The sequence below is a fragment of the Embiotoca jacksoni genome, unplaced genomic scaffold (assembly GCF_022577435.1).
Source record: "Embiotoca jacksoni isolate LCO1_2020_lvr unplaced genomic scaffold, fEmbJac1.0.p SCAF_16, whole genome shotgun sequence".
In the NCBI taxonomy this organism is placed as follows: Eukaryota; Metazoa; Chordata; class Actinopteri; family Embiotocidae; genus Embiotoca; species Embiotoca jacksoni.
This window is the reverse complement of record NW_027185296.1, coordinates 10,463,711-10,486,465: the sequence shown is the minus strand read 5'-3', so window position 1 is coordinate 10,486,465 and position 22,755 is coordinate 10,463,711. Positions and strand designations below refer to the sequence as shown.

The window sequence follows — 22,755 nt, the reverse complement described above, 5'->3', positions numbered from 1 at the left end:
CTATAATAGCAATATGTACTAACTTTATGTGAAGCACACAATGAGCTGTAAGTAACAAGACTTTTCAGCCCCTACAGATGGGGAAATATGTATATACAATATAAAAAACACACCTCTAAAGTGTGCTTGCATTATGATTCTTGACCTTTTATATTTTTTATCAGACTTGTAGTCAGGCTTGCTTTGGGTTTAAGATTATTTGATATGTATTTTATGGAAATTTCAGCAATCTGGGAGGAAGGTTCAATAATGGTGGTTCTTTATTGGGGAATTAAAGATAAATTTGACAAATTTGTGCCTCATCTATTGATCAATCCTCAAACACCTGAAGAAATACACAAATATTAAGGGGGTAAACTAAAGTAAATAATCGATGATTATCCATCTGAATTTTAGGAGACCTTTCATGTTGGAAAATAACATGTAGCCTAAAAAAGCTGATAATCGGTTCACTGAAGAAATTAAATCAGAAGAGTCAAATAATAAAAAAAAGGTTGTTAGTGGACTAACTGAGTGATCCTCGGGACTCAGCATTCCTTAAATCCTGGCTGTGGCCCAGCTCCAGGGAGAGGAGTTCACAAATAGTTCTGTTCATTCATGTTAGAAAAGTGTTTGGGGATTCTGGGAATTCTTTCAGAGCAAGGCTGAGTCGTTATAGATGACCATCTGGGTTGTTAAACATCACTGAGTAATTATATTTGACCTGATCAATGTAATAACTTTACATAATGATTGCTGCTAAAAGGCCACTGCTTTATCTATGTGCTTGATTGTCTCCAGTCTGTCCGTCTGTCTTAAAAAAGCAAGTTTATCCAAGCCCTTAACAGTATACCTCAAATGATTAAAATAAAAAAATATGAATAAATATTTGTACAGCACTTTTAACACCAAAAATGTAGCTCAAAGTGCTCAAAAATGAGTTAAGAAACAAACTACAAACACCCTTTGAATGAGTAAACGCATAGTTCGTATTGTAGGGAAAGACAGGCCTTCAGTATCTACACGGACAGACTCCACGTTCATTGAACGGCTCCATTCATCAGCTGCAGCTTCTCTCCACTCATTAGCTCGAGGCGGAAACAGCTCGCGGAGCCGCATACCGCAATTAATGAAGCGATCAGCCTGTTGGAGCTGCCGCAGAACAAAATGGGGTTCACTGAAGGGATGACAGCACGCGGGACTCAAATTAATAACTGTTTCCTTATCACGCGCATGTGTGTAAATAACACTCGGTGGGTAAATAACCCGGTGAGTCGTCGTTTTTTTAATGATCTGAATGACGCACGCTCACTCGGCTCTCTCGCAGGTGAGCGTTGCACAGCCTCGCGCGTGACTCAGCCCATCAGCGCGAGACTCCCTGTTCTCAATTCAAAAAACTTTCAAAACATTTGCGCGTGGAGTTGTGGGCTGAGTCCTGTTACATCACCGGCGGCCATAAAACGGCACTCCGGCGCGCCGAGACAATAACGGCGGACACAAAGCTCCGCTTTCTACGAACTGGACTCGCGTGAGGACACGAGCTGAATTCATGGACATACATTCCTCCAAAAACATGAAGAAAGCCAGGACGGTCCGGTGCAGCATCAAGGTAAGCATATCGAGTTTATGGCAAGCATCACAGAGCAGCGGGCTCCTCGGTTACTATGAACTGTCTTGTTTTAGCCTGCAGCACTTGTTCCCCCGCTGTTTATCTAACCATCTGAACTTGATTTATTTTTAGAGGATTGCATATCTTTACACAGATAATATGGAATTCAAGAAGACAAGTAATTTCCCATTTTTTTCCCCCCCGAGGATAGTTTCCTGAGTGGTGCTGTGGCTTGTATTAAAAAAAAAAAATCAATCAATCAAAACTAATCTTAACAGGTTTAAATGTAGTTTTAGTCGTTATTAATACACATGCAATGAGCTGCTTGGAATTTATGTTTGAGAGTAATTTGATCCAAAATGAAGGAACTGTTTTTCTTATCTCAAATCTGGACAAAAAAACAACAACCCAAATGTAAACACATTTCTGAGTAAATACCTCAGTGACAATATTGCAACAATATTGTAAGGATGACTGTTGGTGTTTTCACAAAATATTGAAACAGTTTTTTTGACATAATCATCAGTAATGGATCAAATGACTAAGAGGGTAAAAGGAAATAACAGAAGAGCTGAAACAGACGGTTAATTCAGAAATGTACAGCACTCTCTGTAATGCAGCCTTTAAAACCAGGAAAAGACTACACTTATGCCACATACTGAAGTTATATATCCAAAATTGAAGATTATACCTAGTCTCATATCTTGATGTCAATATAGTTTTAATATATTGATCACACCTGGTTCAGAGCCATATGTTTGTGTAGTTATTTCATCACTCTGTTCAGGTGTTTTATTAGAATCTGTTTGTCATACTGAACACCTAAATTTACAACAACAAAAAAAACCTCACAAAGAACTAAACACAAAATAAATTCTGGGCCAGAAATAGCAGCAGATTATTGATGATTTTCATCATCAATAATCTGCTGATTTACTTTCTTGTTTTGATCTGTAATTAGAAAACTGGTGAAAAACTTCAATGATCAAAAGCTCAAGGTGGAAACCCCTCCCCCACAAATATTCAATTTACATTCATGAATACCAATAAAGAAACACATTTTCTCACATTTGAGAGCCTTGAACTTGAGTTTGTTTTTTTTTCCTGCTTTTGCTTGAAAAATGATTTAATCAGTTCTCAAAACGTTTGTAGTTTGATTAATGTTTTAATCTTTGGCTAATCAATTAGTCGACTAAACATAGAAGCTCTCGGAACATGATTCTGCTTCAGATGAGCAAATGGGTTTTGACAGCTTTTCTTTTTCTAGCATTAAGAAAAATTGTTGTTGTTTTTTTTTTTTTTTGCTCACTGCATCCAATCTGGGTGTATTTTCTGCACCCCTGCCTCTGATATTAAAAGTGTGTGGTCACTGAGAAGTGTCACCCCGCCGGGCACCAGAAGCAGCCGTTGCGCTTCACTGGGACATTAACGGGAGAGACGGTCTGCTCCAGGGCTGGGGGACATTAACGGGAGAGACGGTCTGCTCCAGGGCTGGGGGACATTAACGGGAGAGACGGTCTGCTCCAGGGCTGGGGGACATTAACGGGAGAGACGGTCTGCTCCAGGGCTGGGGGACATTAACGGGAGAGACGGTCTGCTCCAGGGCTGGGGGACATTAACGGGAGAGACGGTCTGCTCCAGGGCTGGGGGACATTAACGGGAGAGACTGGGAGAAATCATGGAGGCAAAACTCCATGTTGCACTTTGGTGGTTGCTTTCAAAAACTCGGCGACAAATGAACGCACGTATGTCCCGTGAGCTCGGAGAGGACGGCGAGACAAGTCTCTTAAGCAACTACTTTCCAGGAGGCGAAGGTTTATTTGAATGTGAAATCTCGTGAGTCTTTCCAGAAGTCTTTTCATCTCTCGCCGCTTTACTGTCGGCCTCCCGTTTGGCAGCTGCAACATAAAGAGAAAGAAAATGAACGAATTTCACTTGAAGGCAAATCACTTTGCGCTCAAGAAATCCAGTCGGTCAGCGACCGTTTGTCAGGGTGCGTTCACGTCCATCCGTCTTGTCCTGACTCCAGGATGTGCAGCACGGTGCCCTGCTCACTATTTACGTAGTTCAGCGGGGCGCCGTGTGTGTTTTTCATGTCTTCGTCTCCTGTGAGCTGCACCTACAGAGTCTCTGTAAAGATATCTCGGCTGAGCGGGACGGGGTGCGGGACGAGGTGCGGGACGGGGTGCGGGATGGCTCCACACCCCGCTGCACCTGAGCACGTGGAGTTAAATCAGCTGCTGAGTGTTGGGCGAGAAGACGGTCCCGGATTTAATGCAGCGGGTCAGTGTGTGACAGTTGGCCTTGTCAGATATAACCAACCTACAATGATGTCACCCATCGGTTTGTGAACCTGCCTGTGTTTGGCATTTTGGCCATCCCCATTTTATAATCTCCACAATATCTAATTAGTTGAGGAATTATTTACAGAGGAACCACCAAAACATTGATACTAAGAAGTGAATTTCGCGAATGACATCATTATGACTTGTGGGGAAAAAAATGGATTGAATTTGTTCATGAGAGATATTGAATGGGAGTTAATGGAGCCTGAAGCTTTTTGGAAGCAGCCCCTTGTGGTCCTTGGTGGTATTGCGCTTTAATGCCATTCCACTTTGGCCTCACTTTTCAGACTCATAAGCTATGTCCATTTTTATATCCAGCCTATGGTCACATGACACACGTCTTTTGACCGAGTACAAAAGTGCTAACGTCTGTGTTGGGATACTGGTTGGGATGGTAACTCACCGAGGAGACCAGAGTTCAAGAGAGCCACATGGATTTCTATTTCTAAATCTATTACTAAATTTAACCAAGCAGTGTCTAATCCTAACCAAGTAGTTTTGTATTTAAACATCAATGGAGCCACATGTTTTTTTTCTTTTAACCTGAACACCTGGTGTTTCATGGCCAGGTGAAACCAAACCATCACACTGACAGGCTGTCCTCTAGTGGACTGGTGGGTGTATTACAGGTAGGTAGATTGTTACCTTTGGACAAAGCAGGGCTCACTGTTTCCCCCAGTTTTTAATCAATGCAACACCAATCTCTCCTGGTCGCAACCTTATGTTTAACTGGAAGATATGAAATTGGAATCAATCCTCTAACTATCGGCTTTAAATATGTCCCAATGCTCCGTTGTTCACGATGCTATTGTGCAGCCAACCTGTTTTATGTTTGTTGCACAATGAAGGGAGGTGATCCTGTGGTCAGAGTTTCTTTTAAGTATCCTCGGAGACTTCATACATTTTTCATTTATTTCTTTTTTTGACAAAGTAGGCGAGACTTTTTTTTTTCAGAAAACAAAAAAAGGATTTCTAGTGACATAGCCACAACACGCGTCCCTGAAATAAAAGCAGTTGAAATTCAAGTGTGGACTTCCCCCAATTCTTCCCCTCGCAGCAGGGTTGAAAGCTGGGACAATAACCTCCAGGCCGACGCAGCTGAGTGTTCAAAAGGGATAAAGATGTACGTAAAGTGTGCAGAATCCAACTCTGCACAGCCAGTTCTCCTTCCGTACAAACATCACCTGAAGCAGGAGCTTAAATTATTTCTCTTATCAGTGTTGTTTTATTTTGTGCAGCTTCTCCTTTCTACAGTTTGTAATTGTGAATAAATTAACTATCAAGGTTTCAACATAACGCAACGTTACTTCATCAAAGAATAACTGACCTGTATTTATATTCATTAGGTGCAGGAAAACACAAGTTTTGCCATGTGTCAGGAAAAGTTTGCACTTTAATGGATCTGTGTTTCCAGCATTAAAGCCAAATTGTCCCAAAGCCCAGGAGTTGTCTTTGATACATGAAGTATAAATCTGTTTTCGTTAAAAGCTAAAGTGGGTTTAAAGTTGATCTAAAAGTTGTTCATTTAATCAAAATCACCAACAAAAGAAGTTCTTTGCCTGCATGAGCAAAGAGTTCCTGTCAGATCGTTTGGACAATTGAAGCCCTTTTGATGGAAAATGAAGATGAAATATTAGCAACAGTGTAAAAGCATCTATTGTGGGTGTGTGTGCGCTCACACACCATGAAGCCAGGCTTTAATAGGAGCATTAACTGTTCTGAGCCAAAGGTGTACTTTATTCTCCCTCAGCCGATCTGGCAGCTGGTAAACAAGCTGAAAGCCGGGATTTATCAATGTTTTCATAGCAAATTCACATCTAATCTCAACACGTATCTTCAGCGTCATTCATGACCGCCCGAGCCAATAAACTCGTGTACAGAGTGTTTCCGAACGCCTCCTGAAACACAGACTTGGGCGAGCGGCTCCTCTTCCAGATCGCTGGGAGTCCGTCCAGTTTGACTGGGTATGAGGAGGGAAGTCCAAGAGACATTTTACGCAATCGAACTGTGAAGTATCTCCAGAAGTGAAGCGATCAGTGCTGGTTTGGAGCCGTGTTGTGTAGCTTTTAGAAAGACCACATGAATTACTATTGTCCCAACACACCTCTATTTGTCATTTTGATAAAGGACCAAATGAGCCTCTGAGGCCAGAGGTGGTAACAAGATACAGTCACTCAAGTACTTTAACTAAGTTGATCTCTGAGAGATTTGTACTTTAAAGCCTTGAACATATTTATGCTAGTTTGTCTGAGATCTAAATGTTATCCAAAGGACTTGTTTGAGTTTCTTGAAGATGTTTCGCGTCTCGTCTGAAAGGCTTCTTCAGCTCTGACTGACTGGAGGGGAGTTCCTGGCCTTTAACCTCTTCTGTGGTTGTTCGCACCTTCAGACTGGTTGAGGTCTAACTACTGCACCACTGGACCTCAATTGGCTTTAACATTTTGAGAAATACACTCTGTTGTAGAGAGTCAGATGTGAAGATCGATACCACTGTGATGCGGTCAGCCAAGCACAAAGAGAGGAAGCGGGAGAAACGGCTCGCCTGGCTCTTTCCGAAGATCACAAAATCTACCCATGAGAAGCTCTAAAGCTCACAAATGAACATTAGATTTGGTTCAATTCTTATCAAAACATAAGTGAAAAACAAATTGCTGGTTTTTATGTGAAAAAGTATTTATTTGCTGGACACGGTGACGTCCTGGCGAGCCTTAGGGGTCAAGGGCATCCAGATGTTTTTACCTCTGGACAGAGCTAAGCTAGCTGTCGTCGTCCCCCCCCCCCCCCCCCCCTGTTTCAGTCTTTATGCTAAGATAACTGGCTGACAGCTGTACAGATGTGTTGTGGTATGAGTCCTCTTGTGAAGTAATCCCTATTTTCCAAAATGTCAAAGTCACGTGAGATTACACAATAAAATATCTTATCTGGGACTCTGACTTGAGGATTCTGGAATTTAAAGCTAAAACTTGAAACTCAGCAGGAAACAAATTTGTTCCAACCTTTTGACTTTTTATTTCACTGTGTTTTGTAGCTATAGTTACTAGTTACTATGCTGTTCAAGAGTTTACATAAGAAAACATGAATTTGACCTCCTAATAATAATAATAATAATAATATTATGCGGCATAATGATCCAGTCTGAGTGCTTCTACTTTTGGTAGCCTACATTCTGGAGATAAAACTTCACGTCTTTACTTTAAGTCATAACTTCTTCGTCTTGGCATTTAGTACTTTTCCTTTTTGTTATCGCTATTTTTTTTCCCTTAAATAATGCAGATCAGAAACACCAGACTAGTTTCTCCACACCTCCTGTGTGCGACGTCCTCAGAAAGATGTCGAGTCACAGTGAAGTCCTCGGCTGTTCTGGGGTTGTTGAGTTGAAGGTGATTCTTGGTTTCTTCGGTGGCTGCTGGAGAGTCCCAGTTCCCGCTGAGTGGCATCATCAGAGTCGGAGGCATCACGGAGTGAATCGGTGTGAAAACACTCGGGAAGGGATGGCAGTGTGTGTGATGACTAACAGTTTCTGTTCTGAAACATAGGCTATGGGACGTAAATGTGGTTCCTCTGACTTGGACCTCTCAGGAGGAATATTTTCTAGGCTGAAGATGCCCCAGAGGACATAAGACTCCAGCTGAGTTTAGCATTGGGCCTATGACAATTACAGATTTTACATTTCTGTCTGCAACCTTTCACCTTCTAGTATTTCTGTTTTCAATGACTCATGCAGCCTGTCCTGTGTCCTAGCTGTTCGTGCTGTGCCACGGCCTCCTGCAGTTCTCTCAGCTGCTGTACAGCGCCTACTTCAAGAGCACCATCACCACCATCGAGAGACGCTACGGCCTCAGCAGCTACTCCTCTGGAACCATTTCCTCTCTGAACGAGGTGGGAGCCCACAGTAACATACCCTCACACAGTGTGAGCTCTTGACAGCTTTATTTCAAGGATACTGATGACAAAGCAGGAATTTGAAGTACAAGCAACATATCAAAATCACACTTCCTGACAATCCAAGAGGGACTGGAGTATTATGGAACGGTTTTATTGTAGATTCTTGGATCAGGACTGATGAGAGATTGAGCCCACCACAGAGGGAGCTCCATTTTTCTGTGTGAAAGTGGGCTTTAGATGCATCACACACATACATGTTTTCCATTTGTCGAACATGTTGACGTTTGCTATCTTTTGGATTTTTGCAATATTTCATGAAAACACAGACCAAACAAGACCTGAACATTTAAATGTTTGATCACCTCTTTGTGTGGTTCATTAAAGCTGCTATAAGAAGTGTTTTTGTTATAGAAACAATGGATCACATAACTATGTATCATGTGAAAAGGTTCATACAAAGTGAGAAGCCCACAGATTTCAGCTTTCAAGCTTTTTCAGCTTTTCTCAGCTAGATGAAGCTTGTTAGCATTTCTTCAGCTCAGTGTTTTGGATCTGTGGCCTTAAATGTTACTGTTTTGATTCGCTGTCATCAGTTTTCATTCGGGCTCCTTGCGGAAGCCCTTTTTTGTCACTGTGACTCGGTGAAAGTGAAAAAGATCAGATTAACCCGCTGCATGCTACAAGTACAACTAGCTGCTGAACATAGCGGAGCATTTAGAAGCTAAAGAGAGCTGGCGGGGAGGAAAACAGCAAAACGAATAGTGAAACTACAACTTCGATTCATCAGCTGGTCGGAAACATGACTGTTGATAAATGATGATGATGCTACTATGCAACCATTTGCTTTGTTGTCCATATCAGCTGAGAAAGCGATGATATGTCAGTGTTGTGTTTCCAGCTTGTTTCCAGCGCCCCCGAGTGGCTGAAGGATCTGTGGATGCAGCTTTAAGCTGTTTTGAACTGGCTCCACATTTCATTACATTTCTTAAACAGTAAACCTGAACTGTGCCACGGTCGGGTTGCAATTCTGACCACCTCCATATTTGGTTTTAAGAGTCTTCTAATGTCGAAAGTCCTGCGGCTCAACGCATCAAATGTGAAACAATTGATTTTAAAAGTGTAAGATGTTCCCTCTGGCTTCTCTTTAAAACATGTCTGTGTCTGCCTCTCAGATCAGCAACAGTGCGCTGATCGTGTTTGTGAGCTATTTTGGGAATCGGGTTCACCGTCCTCGCGTCATCGGAGTCGGTGGACTGCTGATGGCTGTCAGTGCCATGATCCTGACGCTACCTCACTTCCTGTCCCAACCCTACGAATACGACTCCGTTTTACACAGTAAGTCTAAGACACGAGTACAAGGACACATTACTTCTCTGTCTCCACTGGTACCTCTGTGACAGCGAATGAGCAGCGTACTCCCAAACGCACAAATATGTCAAAGGAATTTATGAGACGTTACTTCAGGTTTAATCTAAAATATTGCCAATGCCAAATAACTCAGTAGGAGTGAAACAAATATCTTACTGTGTTCCGCAACAAATGAGGTTTTTTGAAAGCTTTTCTGATGTTCTCCAGTTAAACTTTTGTACAAATGAGAAGGTCATTTATAATCTCTATGTTCTCGCTGAAAGATTGGGAGATTAGAATTACCTTCAGGCCTCTAATGTGCAATAACAAATCTCCCTCTTCCATCTTTCATTTTGTCCTCAGACGAAGTGTCTTGGCGTTGCACAGAGTCAGTGGAGGGTCAAAGAAGCTGCAGGAAATTAAAGAAATTGGACATCTGTGTCCGCCGGCCTTTTGTTAACTATCACTGGGGTTTTTTTTCTGGTTTTTTTACCCCCTTTTCTCCTTCCTTGTATGACCACCTGCTGCGACCCAGATCGCCACGACATTTGCAACCCGCACGCCAACTCGAGCGTCGCAGAGTCGTGTGGCCGCGATGAGACCAGGCGTTTGACCGACACCAACAACCTGTGGCTGCTCATGGCCAGCGCTCAGCTGCTCTTCGGCGTGGGCTCGGTGCCCATCCAGCCCTTTGGGATTTCCTACATAGATGACTTCGCTGGGCCTGGCAACTCCCCTGTTTACATAGGTGAATGACCTGCTGTTCAGACAAAAGGATCTGTTTACATTACGGGAACAATTTACAGGTCATGCTGGGATACTGATGATGATTCTGCAGGTCTGCATGGAGAAAAGCTCATTATTATACAAGTGCAAAGATTTTTTAACATCACTATTTTGTGACCTTGAAATTTACACAGTTGCATTTGCATACTGAGGGATTTTCACATATTACATTACATTTCATTTAGCTGACTCTTTTATCCAAAGCGACTTACAATAAGTGCATTTCAACCATGAGGGTACAAAACCCAGAACAACAACAATCAAGAAAGTACCATTTTCTTCAAGAAAGCCAAACTACAAAGTGCTAAAAGTAAATGCCATTTTAAGCACTACTAAAGTTCCACTATTCAAGGTAAAGTCGGAAGAGGTGTGTTTTTAGTTTGCGGTGGAAGATGTACAGAGTTTCTGCTGTCCTGATGTCGGTGGGGAGCTCATTCCACCATTTAGGAGCCAGGACAGCAAACAGTCGTGATTTTGTTGAGTGTTTAGCTCGCAGTGAGGAGCAACAAGCTGATTGGTAGAAGCAGAGCCGAGGGAGCGGGCTGGGATGTAGGGTTGGACCATGTCCTGGATGTACACTGGACCCGATCTGTTCACAGCACGGTACGCAAATACCAATGTTTTCAAACGGATGCGGGCGGCTACTGGTAACCAGTGAAGGGAGCGGAGGAGGAACGGAGTAGAGGGAGTGAATTTAGGAGGTTAAAGATCAGTCGGGCTGCTGCATTCTGGACGAGCTGCAGAGGACGGATGGCACTAACAGGTAGACCTGCCAGGAGGGAGTTACAATAGTCTAGGTGTGAGATGACCAGAGCCTGGACCAGAGCCTGGACCAGAGCCTGGACCAGAGCCTGGACCAGAGCCTGGACCAGAGCCTGGACCAGAGCCTGGACCAGAGCCTGGACCAGAGCCTGGACCAGAGCCTGGACCAGAGCCTGGACCAGAGCCTGGACCACCTTCTGAGTGAGAAGAGGACGTACTCTCCTGATGTTGTGCAGCATGTATCTACAGGAACGTGTTGTTGTAGTGATGTTGGCAGTAAGAGAGAGTTGACTGTTAAGTGTCACGCCGAGGTTCCTAGCAGTCAGGGTCGGGGATAACACAGAGTTGTCCAAGGTAATAGTCAGGTCGTGGGCGGGAGAAGCTTTCCCTGGAAGGAAGAGCAGTTCAGTCTTGTCGAGGTTGATTTTCAGGTGGTGTGAGGACATCCACTGAGAGATGTCAGTTAGACAGGCAGAGATTCATGCTGCTACATGTGTTTCAGATCGGGGAAGAGAGGATTGGTTGGGTGTCATCAGCATAGCTGTGGTAGGAAAAGCCATGTGAGTGAATGACAGAGCCGAGAGAGTTGGTGTACAGAGAGAAGAGGAGGGGACCCAGGACGGAGCCTTGAGGGACACCAGTAGTGAGAGGACAAGGTTCAGACACAGATCCTCTCCAAGTTACCCGGTAGGTGCGGCCGTTGAGGTAGGATGAGAACAGGGAGAGAGCAGAGCCTGAGACACCGAGGTCCTGAAGGAGGAAAGAAGGATCTGGTGGTTCACTGTGTCAAATGCAGCAGAAGGTCTAGAAGGATCAGGACAGAGGACAAAGAGGCTGCTCTAGCAGTGTGAAGCTGCTCAGAGACAGAAGGAGGACTGTCTTTGTTGAGTGGTCTGTTGAAACCAGACTGGTGGTCAAGAGGGTTGTTATGGTGGAGATAGAAGGAGAGTTGATTGAAGAAAGCTCGTTTCAGAGTTTTGGAATGAAAGAGAAGAAGAGAGACGGGTCTGTAGTTGTTTACTTCAGCCGGGTTGAGGGGGGGTTTCTTCAGGAGAGGGTTCCCTCTCGCCTCCTTCAGAGAGTTCAGGAAACCGCAAGTTGACAGAGAAGTGTTAATAAGATGGGTGAGAAAAGGAAGAAGGTCAGGAGCAATAGACTGGAGAATGTGAGATGGGATGGTTATTGAGGTTCAAAGGTTTCACATCCCAGATAGCAGAAATCATTCACAGTAACATTATCTTTTATTGATCAAAATAATCTAAATATGTACTGAGAACATCCTGTTATGTTTTTAATGAGGTGGATTACAGAAAAGGTCAAACTCATTTTTCAAGGTTTTACCTGCTGAGGCAGAAGAGAGCAATGAAATAACCTTTTTCTTCATCAAGTCCTCACTGTGTCTGCTGCAACGCACAAGTTGTGTTTGGAGTGCAGCAGAGTTAGCATCACAACACTTAAAATGTTCAGCAACCAGAAGCTAGAAACCTGAAGTCACCTCAGATCCCTACGTATTAAAATGCTGGCCGCCGCTGCTGTCATCTCCGAAGTAATCACAGTAACTTGAGTTGTGAATAAGAGTATTAATTCCTGCTAACAAACATCACCATGAGCTGTGTAATTAACCTCAGCAATCGTAGCTAACAGTAAAAAAAAAACGGATCCTCCTTGCACAGTCTGACCACTGATTAGTGCTTTACAGGTGGAACCTTGAAGAACCAAGTTAGCAGTGGTACAAAGTAACGAAGTACTTTGCACTGATTATTAAATACCTATGTACCCACATGCAGTTTTGAGGTACTTGTACTCATTTCCATTTGATGCTACTTTATGCTTCCATTTTTCTACATGTTCATATTGTAGGCTACTTTATACTCCACTACATTTATCTGACAGCTTTAGTTACTTTTCAGATGAAGACACAATAGATGATGTAACATCTTTTGAAATACAACACATTGCTAAAGATTAAACCAGTGGTCTCTGAGGTCTTGCAAACATCAGTGTAGTCGGGGGAATGTTTTCATGTTTCTATTAGTAACAGCTCCATCAAATAGGAATTTTTCCCTTCATAAATGTCTCACATGGTTTCAGTTCAATACAAGTTCAAATGATCCAATATTTCGCCAAAAATCTAAGATTAGAGGGAAAAAGTCCAAAACTCAAAACAGATTTATGGGTCAGAACTTTGTGTTTTTATCTTTCCTCTCAGTAATCATCCTACAACCCTGCAGATTTATCTGCTGTCCCTAGATATAGAACTGGATATGAACGAGCTCCACCTGCAACAGCTACAACAGTAATGTGCTGCTTACACAATGATGCTTAAATATTAATAATCTGATGATGCCATATATAATAATTTATCAGTCAGAGGGACCGAACCAGCACTTTTACTTTACTGCTTTAACTACATTTTGCTGCTAATTATTCGGTACTTTTAATTAAGTTTGACTTTTCATGCAGGACTCTTATATGTAACGGAGTATTTTTACACACATGCTGTATTGTAACTTTTACTCAAATAAAGATATGAATTCTTCTTCCACCACTGAGAACTGAAGAAAGATTTTGGAGGTCGAACTTTTTGCGTTGCAGAATACAGCATCACAAATTCTGCTCTTATCATTCACAGCCATCCTGTTTGCATTATCTGTATTCGGGCCTGCCATTGGCTACCTGCTGGGCTCAGTCATGCTGCAGATCTACGTGGACGTGGACAGAACTGGCTTAGGTAAAGATTTGGTCTTTAAAGGCATCCTAAATGTATTTTATAGTCGGGTGAAAGCAGCAGAGATGCTTCACTGTCGTCAGTGGTGATTCAGTGTTCACTGCTGTCCTGCAGGAGCCGAACAGGAGCTGCGGCACGGCGACCCCCGCTGGGTTGGAGCCTGGTGGATGGGCCTGCTCATCGCCACCGGCTGCCTGGTTCTCACCTCCATCCCCTACTTCTTCTTCCCTCGCAGGATGCCCTCAGAAGACCATGTAAGTATCAGTCTCACAGAGGTCTTTGGTTCAGTGCAGCCATGTTTGTGACTAAACATTCACTGAATGTGTCTTATATAAAAATATTTTACACTTTGAAAAGTATTGCTGTAAAAGTCAGTGTGAAAAGACTTTAACTACAGTGTTACTGACACCTACTGGCTTCATGTCAGCATTACAAGTTTGTTTTTTTTCTCTGCGTTTTTATCATATTGACGGTACAAACAATAATTTAACTCGATGTTAAAACAACATACTGTATCATGTCACTGAATTATTTCAGTTTCAAAGAGCTGTGACCTCTGAAACAGTCTGCTCAACATATTAGTCATAGATAAGATAAAGCCAGTTACTCTCAGGGGATGACACCTCATGTTTGTTTAACCATCTTTTGACTATTCCAGCTTTGACCAGAACTTGACCCTGTAAAAATATGCAACTAAAAAAAAGATCTAAATGTGTCGTTTTGATACAAATCTCAGTAAGAAGTTGCCTTTTCAATATTAAACAATGTCTTTTAACAGGCTGAAGGTCATTATTTACTGTAGTAAAGTACAGTGAAAAGTAAAGTGAACAGATTTTAGTTCAGGTGTAAATTCACCATTATCAACAGGAGAATTTTCATGTGGAAACATGAATGTAATCGGGCTGTGTAACCTTTACTGTGAGCTCATTACCAGACCAGAGTAGAACCTGGGGAAATAAAAAAGAGGAACGGAAAACCCAATGTTGAAAAGAAAAAATACTTACCCCTGGTGGGAAATAACACACACACACACACACACACACACACACACACACACACACACACACACACACACACACACACACACACACACAGGCTGAAACAACCATTAGGGCATCTTCAGTGTATAAAAAAATCTCAGTTTTCTACCAGTGAATGCTTCTCTTGGAGTATGTTTCCAAGCCTTTTCAAAATAATACCTAAATGTCGTTTGTAATGAATTAATATGTGAACTAATGGACTAAAAGATAAACGGTGTATTTATTTATCTAAAATAAATGGATTAACAGTTGGGATAATGAGCTAAAAGTCATGGATAAACGGTTTAAGTACTTAACTCTTTTTTGAAAAATGATCCCCTTTGTAAGGTGACTTGTGGTGGTCATGAAAGGGTAGTGAAGTCATCCGATAGCAATGTGTTGTTTTTGCGAAATTTAAATATTTAGTTTGCTGTAAAACCCACATTAAGAGCATGAATTTCAGTATGAAAAAAGCCACAAAAGAATTCTGCTGAGACAGAAACTCTGCATTAATCTTCCATTATGCTGTTTGACAGCTGCGTCTGATTTTGAATGCATGAACAGTGCGCAGCGTTTGCACAGAGCTGTCAGTCAAATGTTCCCACGTCACATGAATGCAGCATAAAGAAATGGGCTCGCTGGGCGTCAGGGAGGGAGAAAGAAACCTAAGCAGTTGTAAAATGTTTCTTGAAAGAAGTGTAAGAACGAGGCTGATGTGATTTATAAGCCGTCCTCCAGACCCTCCACACACTCCACACACCATCCTGTAGGTCTGACACAGGTGCAGATACACTACGTTAATGCCCCTGTATTTATTACACGCCAAATATATGATGAACTCTAAACTTGTCTGGTTATTTTAACTAAATAAACACTATATTAAAAAGCCTTCACACATGCTCCTTATAACAGTTTCTACTGCGTCTTCTTTTCCAGGTGATAGGAAGTGAGACCGATTTGAACAATGACTTCAAGAAGCCTGATATCTCTTTATTTGACTTCCTGAAAAGTAAGTGTCTTCCGTTCAGACCGTCTCTTCATGTTTCCAGTACCAGTGTACTGATCCGTGTGCTTGTGTGTGATCTGTGTGTGTGTTCAGTGTTCCCCAGGATGTTCGTCCACCTCCTGCTGAGCCCTCTGTTCCTGATGCTGGTTCTGGCCCAGTGCTGCTTCTCCTCTGTGATTGCAGGTCTCGCCACGTTCCTCAACAAGTTTCTGGAGCGGCAGTACAGCGCTTCAGCTGCCTACAGCAGCCTGTTAGTAGGTAGGTACTGTAGGAGTGGGAATGTATCGATGGAACATAGCGCTGTCATCTTTTCTTTAACCAAAATCTTATTTGGGTTTTTAAGCAAATGACCTCCTTTGCAGCATTGCCATTATTTTCAGACAAGAGGATGTCAGTTAACAAAGTGAAACAGTACAGAACAGTTGTAAACATTTGTAGGAAATAGATGCCATCTTAACTTGGAGATAAGTGACTCAGCTGTTCATGGTTCCCAGGTGCTGTGAATCTGCCAGCAGTGGCGGTGGGGATGCTGATTGGCGGAGTCATCATGAAGAGGTCGGGTCTCTCTCTGAAGACCATCCCACGTTTCTCCGTTGGCATGCTGACCATCTCCACCCTCCTCTGCATCCCTCTCTTCTTCATGGGCTGTCCCACACAGAAAGTCTCGGAGGTCAGTCGTGACCAGATTGGACAGTACGGGTGAGTGAGGAGATAACACAAAGTTTTTATATGGACAGTGCTGTTTGTCAAAGGAGAGTTAGGTTTCTCTATATTTATGTACAGTCACATTTTGACCTCGTTCATGATTAATACTTAATGCTCAAATACAATGAAATCACAAGAAAACACTTTGAGGTCGTTAAAGTGGAAGGGTGCCAAATAAATGCAGACCATGAATATAATTACAGGAATAGAGAAGATGTAGTTCATTTAAATTGAACCACTGGAAGTGCAGCAGAAACCAGCCTTTGGTTTTCTCAGCATTATGAGATAAATCTAAAGGTTATTAAGAGAAAACTAACTTTTGTTTGCTTGACATAACGAAATAGTAACTTGTGATCTTGAGATGACGTCATTCAAAAAATAATTGCAAGCATGGCTATTCTGGGTTTCTGTTCAAAACACTTTATCGCCCAAAATCCGAAATGAAAGTCAGTGCAGTTAACGTTTGGGAAATATGGGAAATTATTGGTGTTGGCCGTGTTGTTTCAAAATGAATTAGTGTATGTTTAACATATTTTGGACCAAGTCCATACAAATCCACTCAGTTTCCACAATCACTTGGGACTGTACTATTACTATAACAGGCTACATATGTTTTTAAATTGATTCATTAGACAGAGAGCAGGCAGGACAATTGATACAGGACGACCACTTTCCTTTGTTTGCTCTGTCTTCAGGAATATTCATGTTACAGATTGTATTGGCTGAGAATTGGCTTAAAGTAGGCAAATCTTACCTTTCAACATCACTTCAAACTGCATGCAAAACAATGAAAACACATCCTTGCTTGAGTTGGACGGGAAATTCACCAAATAAAAAAACGTCGTACAAACTGAAAATCTTACTGAGCAGCTTAAACACTGACTGAGACTCCTGTCGTTATCTTTTTCCATTGTTGCATGGCATTGTGCCCTCAACACTGAACTGAGTAGTGTTTAATGTAACTCTGAACCTCAGTCCCAGCGTAACTCTGTCTCTCTCTGCCCTCCCCAGCTCTCCATCCAAGTGCTATTCAAACTGCTCCTGTCCTGCCAGTGCCTTCCACCCCGTGTGCGGCTCTGATGGTGTCGAGTACATTTCTCCGTGCCACGCCGGCTGCACCAACTTCACCAAAGATCCCAACAACACCCACAGGGTTCAGGTGAGTGCCTCCTCGAAGCAGCTCGTCAATGTTTCCTGAATAGCTGCAGGTTCGGCTGTCATATAGGTAACATTAGCATACAATGATGCTGTATGTGGAGTCATTCAGACAATTTGCCTTTTAGCTGCCTTTTGTGGCAGTAATAAGTGAGAATACCAGGTACAGAGATTTGTGTGTAAGGTAAGTGAATGAGTAAATTAGTTTTCACGCCAAAACTAGGACAATTTTCTTCTATAATTTTGGGACGTGTGGGATGAAAGAATAAGCATGGATATGTCAATTACCCTCTAATGATATCATTCTCTAATGATCGGTGTACTTCAGGGCAGAGTAGTGCAGGGAATATCTGTCTTTGACCTGGTTTTAAGTATTTACTTGAAACAGGAAGTATCTTTGACCTTAAATACCTTTTTAGAGCTCTTGGTTTGGTGTCCCATTTTTTTAGACTATATATACATAGTGTTTGCGATTTGGTTGTTGAAATAATATCTCATACAGGGGCAGTGAGAGTCCAAGACTGACACAATCCCTGTGTTCCAATATCCACACTATTTAGTATGCCAGAAAAATATAAAGTATGTCCCAATACTTAGTATGTTAGACGAATGCCAAAAGTACCACGATGTTCTGCTACATCCGGTCTTATTTTGCAGTATGCAGGCAAGCATGTTACTCATAATCAGTCCAACCCACAATCCTTTGCGCGGTGGAAGATAGGTCACATCGACTGAAACACCAAGACCGTTGGTGGCACTAATGCTCCGCCCACAAAAGGAAGAAGAAGAAGAAGAGGCATCAAAAGGAAGCGTACTCGTTCCAAATTGGATCCTTTTTGTTTTTACTTCAAATGTCGCGCTGCCAATCGCGATGGATATGACCAAAAGGGTCAAAGGTCAATGCAAATTTGCTATGACAGAGCAGTATGTCCCAGCATACTACATGCAACACTACATGCTTTTTAAGGGTAGCTGCAGTCCGTACTAAACGTAAAAAGAAATGGTATGCGCTTCGTAACTAGTAGCTTCCAGTCACAGCAGTCAGAGTCCTCTGCTCCTAAAAGGACACAAGCAGCTCACAATCGATACCTAATCAATGCTTCCAAGTCACAGAGCATGAAGGAGGTGTTTTAAAATGGGACACAATCTCCATGTTTCAATGTCGGAGCTTGTGAATAATCTTCTGGTGGGCGGATTGCGTGACTTCTGATTAAGTATTACTCTTTTTGACTCAACATGTAATCCCACTGTGTAACAATGAAGCACAAACACAGACAGTGCAGGCGACAGCCAGATTAACGGATTAATGTTAAGAAATCAGAGGATGAATGTTTTCTCTTCTGTGTGGATTCAGACGTCCACAAGTGAAGAGTTGGAGGTGAAATCCAGTCAGCTAGTTGGCAAAATGTCCAAAAACATTTTCACGAGATATTATTCTGCATTTTACCTTAGCATAAACATATATGGTATTGTTTGAAGGAAATCAAAATGAGTTTTTTCCATTACAAAAATGAAAACACCGGTTTTAAATCTGCTACTATGTAGTTTTTATAGTTTTTTGGGGGGAAAACATGCTTGTTGACATTGTTGCTGAGAATTTGATGAGACAATCAGCAGCACTCTTAAGTCAACATGCTGAATGTCTCTGCATAAAGACTGGAAAAGAGGGGAAAAGGTAGATTCATCAGACCACAAGCATTTCTGAAGCTAATGATTAACATGTGAAGAAATGTAAAAAATGAAGCTGTGGTTTCACAGGGAGTCAGAGCTTATTATTCTTGGTCAGGCGCAGCCACTTGCTGCAGTCCTTTCACCATGGCGACGATAGGGTGTAGCTTTGTGCAGCGTACAGACATGAGTGGTATCCGTCATCTCATCTCAGCAAGAAAATGAATAATAATGTAAAAGCTAACCCTCTCAGTGTGAAAGGTTAAGCCGAAGAAGGAGATGAAAAGTTTTCCTCAGATTTCCTTTGTTCTCTGTCCTCTCACAGGTGTATACCAACTGCAGGTGTATATCAGGGAGTCAGAGTCACGCCCGCCCAGCTCCATGTCCAAACAACTGCCCTCATTTCCTTCTCCCTGTCATACTCGTCATCTCTTTGGCATCACTGATCGCCTGCCTCAGTCACAACCCGATGTACATGATGGTGCTCAGGTAAGGAAAGGATCACAGTATATTTACATATTCATTTGTTGTGTATTTGATGTGTTTACAATGAGTTCAAAACTACTAATATTGATCAAATGAATGGTTTGATACAATCTGCATGTCACTTTCTAATGATTCTATTAACCTTATACAGCTATCTAGTCATCCACAAAAAACACAATAGGTGATACTGTTTATTATATTTTGGTTCTTATAAAGCTTCATGTTAATTACACACAACATCCAACAAGTTTTTAACCCCCCCTCTCACCCAATTCTCTTTGTATCTCTGTTGTGTTTGATATTCAGATTCAGAAAAAGAGGCATTGATGTATTTCCAGATCAGTAACTGCTGCGGTCAAACGCTGAGATGCTCTTGTTTTTAATAGTCTCCTCCAGCCTCCTTTAAAAGTCGCCAAAAACTCGACTGTAAAAGTTAAATCAATGTATCCTTTTTGTATGAAAGCTAATAATGAACTAATGAGACAGTAGTCCAGGAAGTTGTGTGTTTCTTGATACGAGACTGTCGTTGATATATATAAACAGTGATTCAATACTGCCACACCAGACAGTAATGCACCACTCACCTCTTTTCCTTTTTCTTTCAGATCTGTTCCCTCTGAAGAAAAGTCATTTGCTATCGGAATTCAATTTTTACTCATGAGACTGTTAGGTAAGTTAGGATTCATATACTCGATACGTTTGGTGCTATATGCGGAAATAAAACAATTAATATTTATAAATGATACACTTCTTTATGTTATGTTAACTGCCCAGTGCTTGCTCTAAATCCCAACATATCTCCCCATTATTTTGAAATATTACAAAGTTTATGGTTGTATGGAGGCCTAAAGTATCCAATTATATCATCGAAAATATATGATTTTTTTTTTTTTTTTTTTTTTTTACTAATTTAATGTAATTTAATCATAAATCACACATCAATCATCACTAAATTCCTTATTTTGATTTTTATATACAATGTAAAATGACATCATCAAAATTTACATAAGGAAGTAACATGGGTCATATAATATGAGTCAGAAGAAAAAGTAACCTCCTATTAATAGTTACAACTTTTTAAAAGGGAATTTTGAAATAAAATGTATAGAAATAAAAAAAAAATACCCTGAAAAAAAAGTCTTAATATGGACATAAGAATAAAGGAATTGCTTTTCATAATAGTAGGTTGAGTTTCCTTAATTAATTCATTTAATTCGTGATTATTATAATTTTTTTGTATCATGAACATTGGGGTTTAGCGCAGTTACGTTTAAAATTTGCTCCCATCTCCCAGGAAGTTCAATTAAAATGACATTAATTACTTAAACAATATTCAAGTCCTTTCATACTTTCCCATGTAGATTTCTCTTAAGGAAATGCTGGATTTCTCCCTGAACGCTCAGGCTGTAGGAACCGACATGCGTCTACCCTGAACACCCTCTGTTTGTTCCTCAGCCTGGCTGCCGGCTCCGGCTCTCTTCGGGATGGCCATTGATACGTCGTGTATCTGGTGGAAGCGTGTGTGTGGAAAGAAGTTTAGCTGTGGTTACTACGACAACAACATCCTGCGGAACCGGTTAGAACATTCATGATTCAGAATACATATCACGTAGAGTAGATGTTCACAGTTCGTCTCCCGTCACAGCCGTTCATTAATCATTCATCCGACCCCCTGCAGGTACCTGGGCTTACAGCTGGGTTATAAGGTCATGGGCATCGTCCTGCTGATGATGCTGGGGTGGAAGGTGCAGCGGACCCAGGAGTACAGTCTGGAGAAGAGGCCCGAAGGACTACTGTGATCCTGTTGAGACTGCCTGTTGATCCAAAGTCTGTCAAAGCTTTGCTGTGGTGTTAAATGCTTTGAAGAAGAGGGCGTTGAGCAAAGCTGTGTCAGTCAGAGGATTCTGTGGTCGAGAGGTTGAGTCTGACCTCAATTCCTGGAGGCCCACTTCCACACCTGGTGCTTCACGGGTTGGACTGAGGACATCCATTTTCCAAAAGGGAAAATCTCCCTCAACTTTTTGGATACACTTAGGGTTTATGATTGGAATCGCTCTGACAATATGACATACTCATTCAACCCAGTATCATGGCAAAGCGTGAAATAGACAAGCCGGTCCACTACAGCAAAACGTGAAATAGCCCAGCTATGGCCTGTCTAGGCATGACAGTTACACGTTTTGAAAGCATGACTCTTACACACACATAAATGTCATGTGACCAAGGTCCTGCAATAAAGGACATTTTTTCCACGATAATAGGAGGAAGGAGGGGTGGCTTGGTGGTCTTAGTCACAGATGAGGGCACAATGAGGTTCGTTTCCAGCAGTTGACAACGTTTTTGTCGAGTCGTTTTGTGTTTTATAACCCAAACCGTGTTCTTTCTCCTAACCCCAACCATGTGCTCATTTAGTAACCCCACCCACGTGTTTTATCTACAAGTTTCATTTTCCTGTAAATCACATGGCTCCACGCATGCGGCAGGTTTCATTTTCATCCACGAGAGGAAAACGAGTAACTGTCACGCCTACACATGCCAAAGTGTGTCCATTTCACGTTTTGCTGTGACACCGGGTTGACTCAAGTTATTACAGGATATCTTAAAACACCTCTGTCTGGTACCTCACAATATGCATCCAAGACAATGGTGAGACTCTGACTGATTATCAAACAACAGCTAAATATCTTCGTATATTACGTGTTCATAAAAGAAAGGAATCGATTTGGGTTTCTATTCACAATGGGAACATATTCTGTAACTAATTAACTGTATAGCTTAATATTTAAGTTCATTTTTTATAGATGTTTGTCTCATACATGGAGACATCTGTGATAACTGTAATACTCACTTCTATACAATCATATGTAATAATGGAATGAATTAACTACACACATTATGCTATATACTGGTGTGGTTATCTGGAGTGCATACAAGTGTAAGCATTACTGGCTACTGAAAAAATATACAGAACAATTAATCAAGTCAGTGTGAAGTCTTTTATTAATTTATGTCTCCAAGGCTGGATGCTCAACACAGCAACATGAGCTCGCTCAAATGTCCCGTTGTTTAGTTTTGACATTTTAATTAACTGCATGTTTGTTTTAGGGAAACTCCATCACAAATATAGCCATTAATATCAGCTAAAATGGATTTAGGATTCTGTTGGATAAAGTTCAATGGGGTTGAATACTATAGGATTGGTTACAAAGGATCCTAAAGAATCCTAGATGACTTTTTAATGAGGGTCTTTTGTCTTACCCATTTTTAGGCATCTT

At 41.6% G+C, this 22,755-nt stretch overlaps 1 protein-coding gene across 1 annotated transcript; it reads left to right on the top strand.

The window, feature by feature from the left end:
- The first annotated feature begins 1,367 nt into the window (after positions 1–1,367).
- Positions 1,368–22,461, top strand: slco2a1 (solute carrier organic anion transporter family, member 2A1). The gene is made up of 14 exons (XM_069150874.1): positions 1,368–1,588; positions 7,675–7,812; positions 8,991–9,153; positions 9,701–9,913; positions 13,346–13,444; positions 13,556–13,695; positions 15,397–15,469; positions 15,560–15,724; positions 15,961–16,165; positions 17,183–17,330; positions 19,320–19,483; positions 20,086–20,150; positions 20,936–21,056; positions 21,159–22,461. The coding sequence occupies exons 1-14, from the start codon at positions 1,529–1,531 to the stop codon at positions 21,277–21,279; spliced, it is 1,875 nt and encodes a 624-aa protein (XP_069006975.1). The 5' UTR covers positions 1,368–1,528; the 3' UTR covers positions 21,280–22,461.
- The last annotated feature ends 294 nt before the right edge of the window (positions 22,462–22,755 follow it).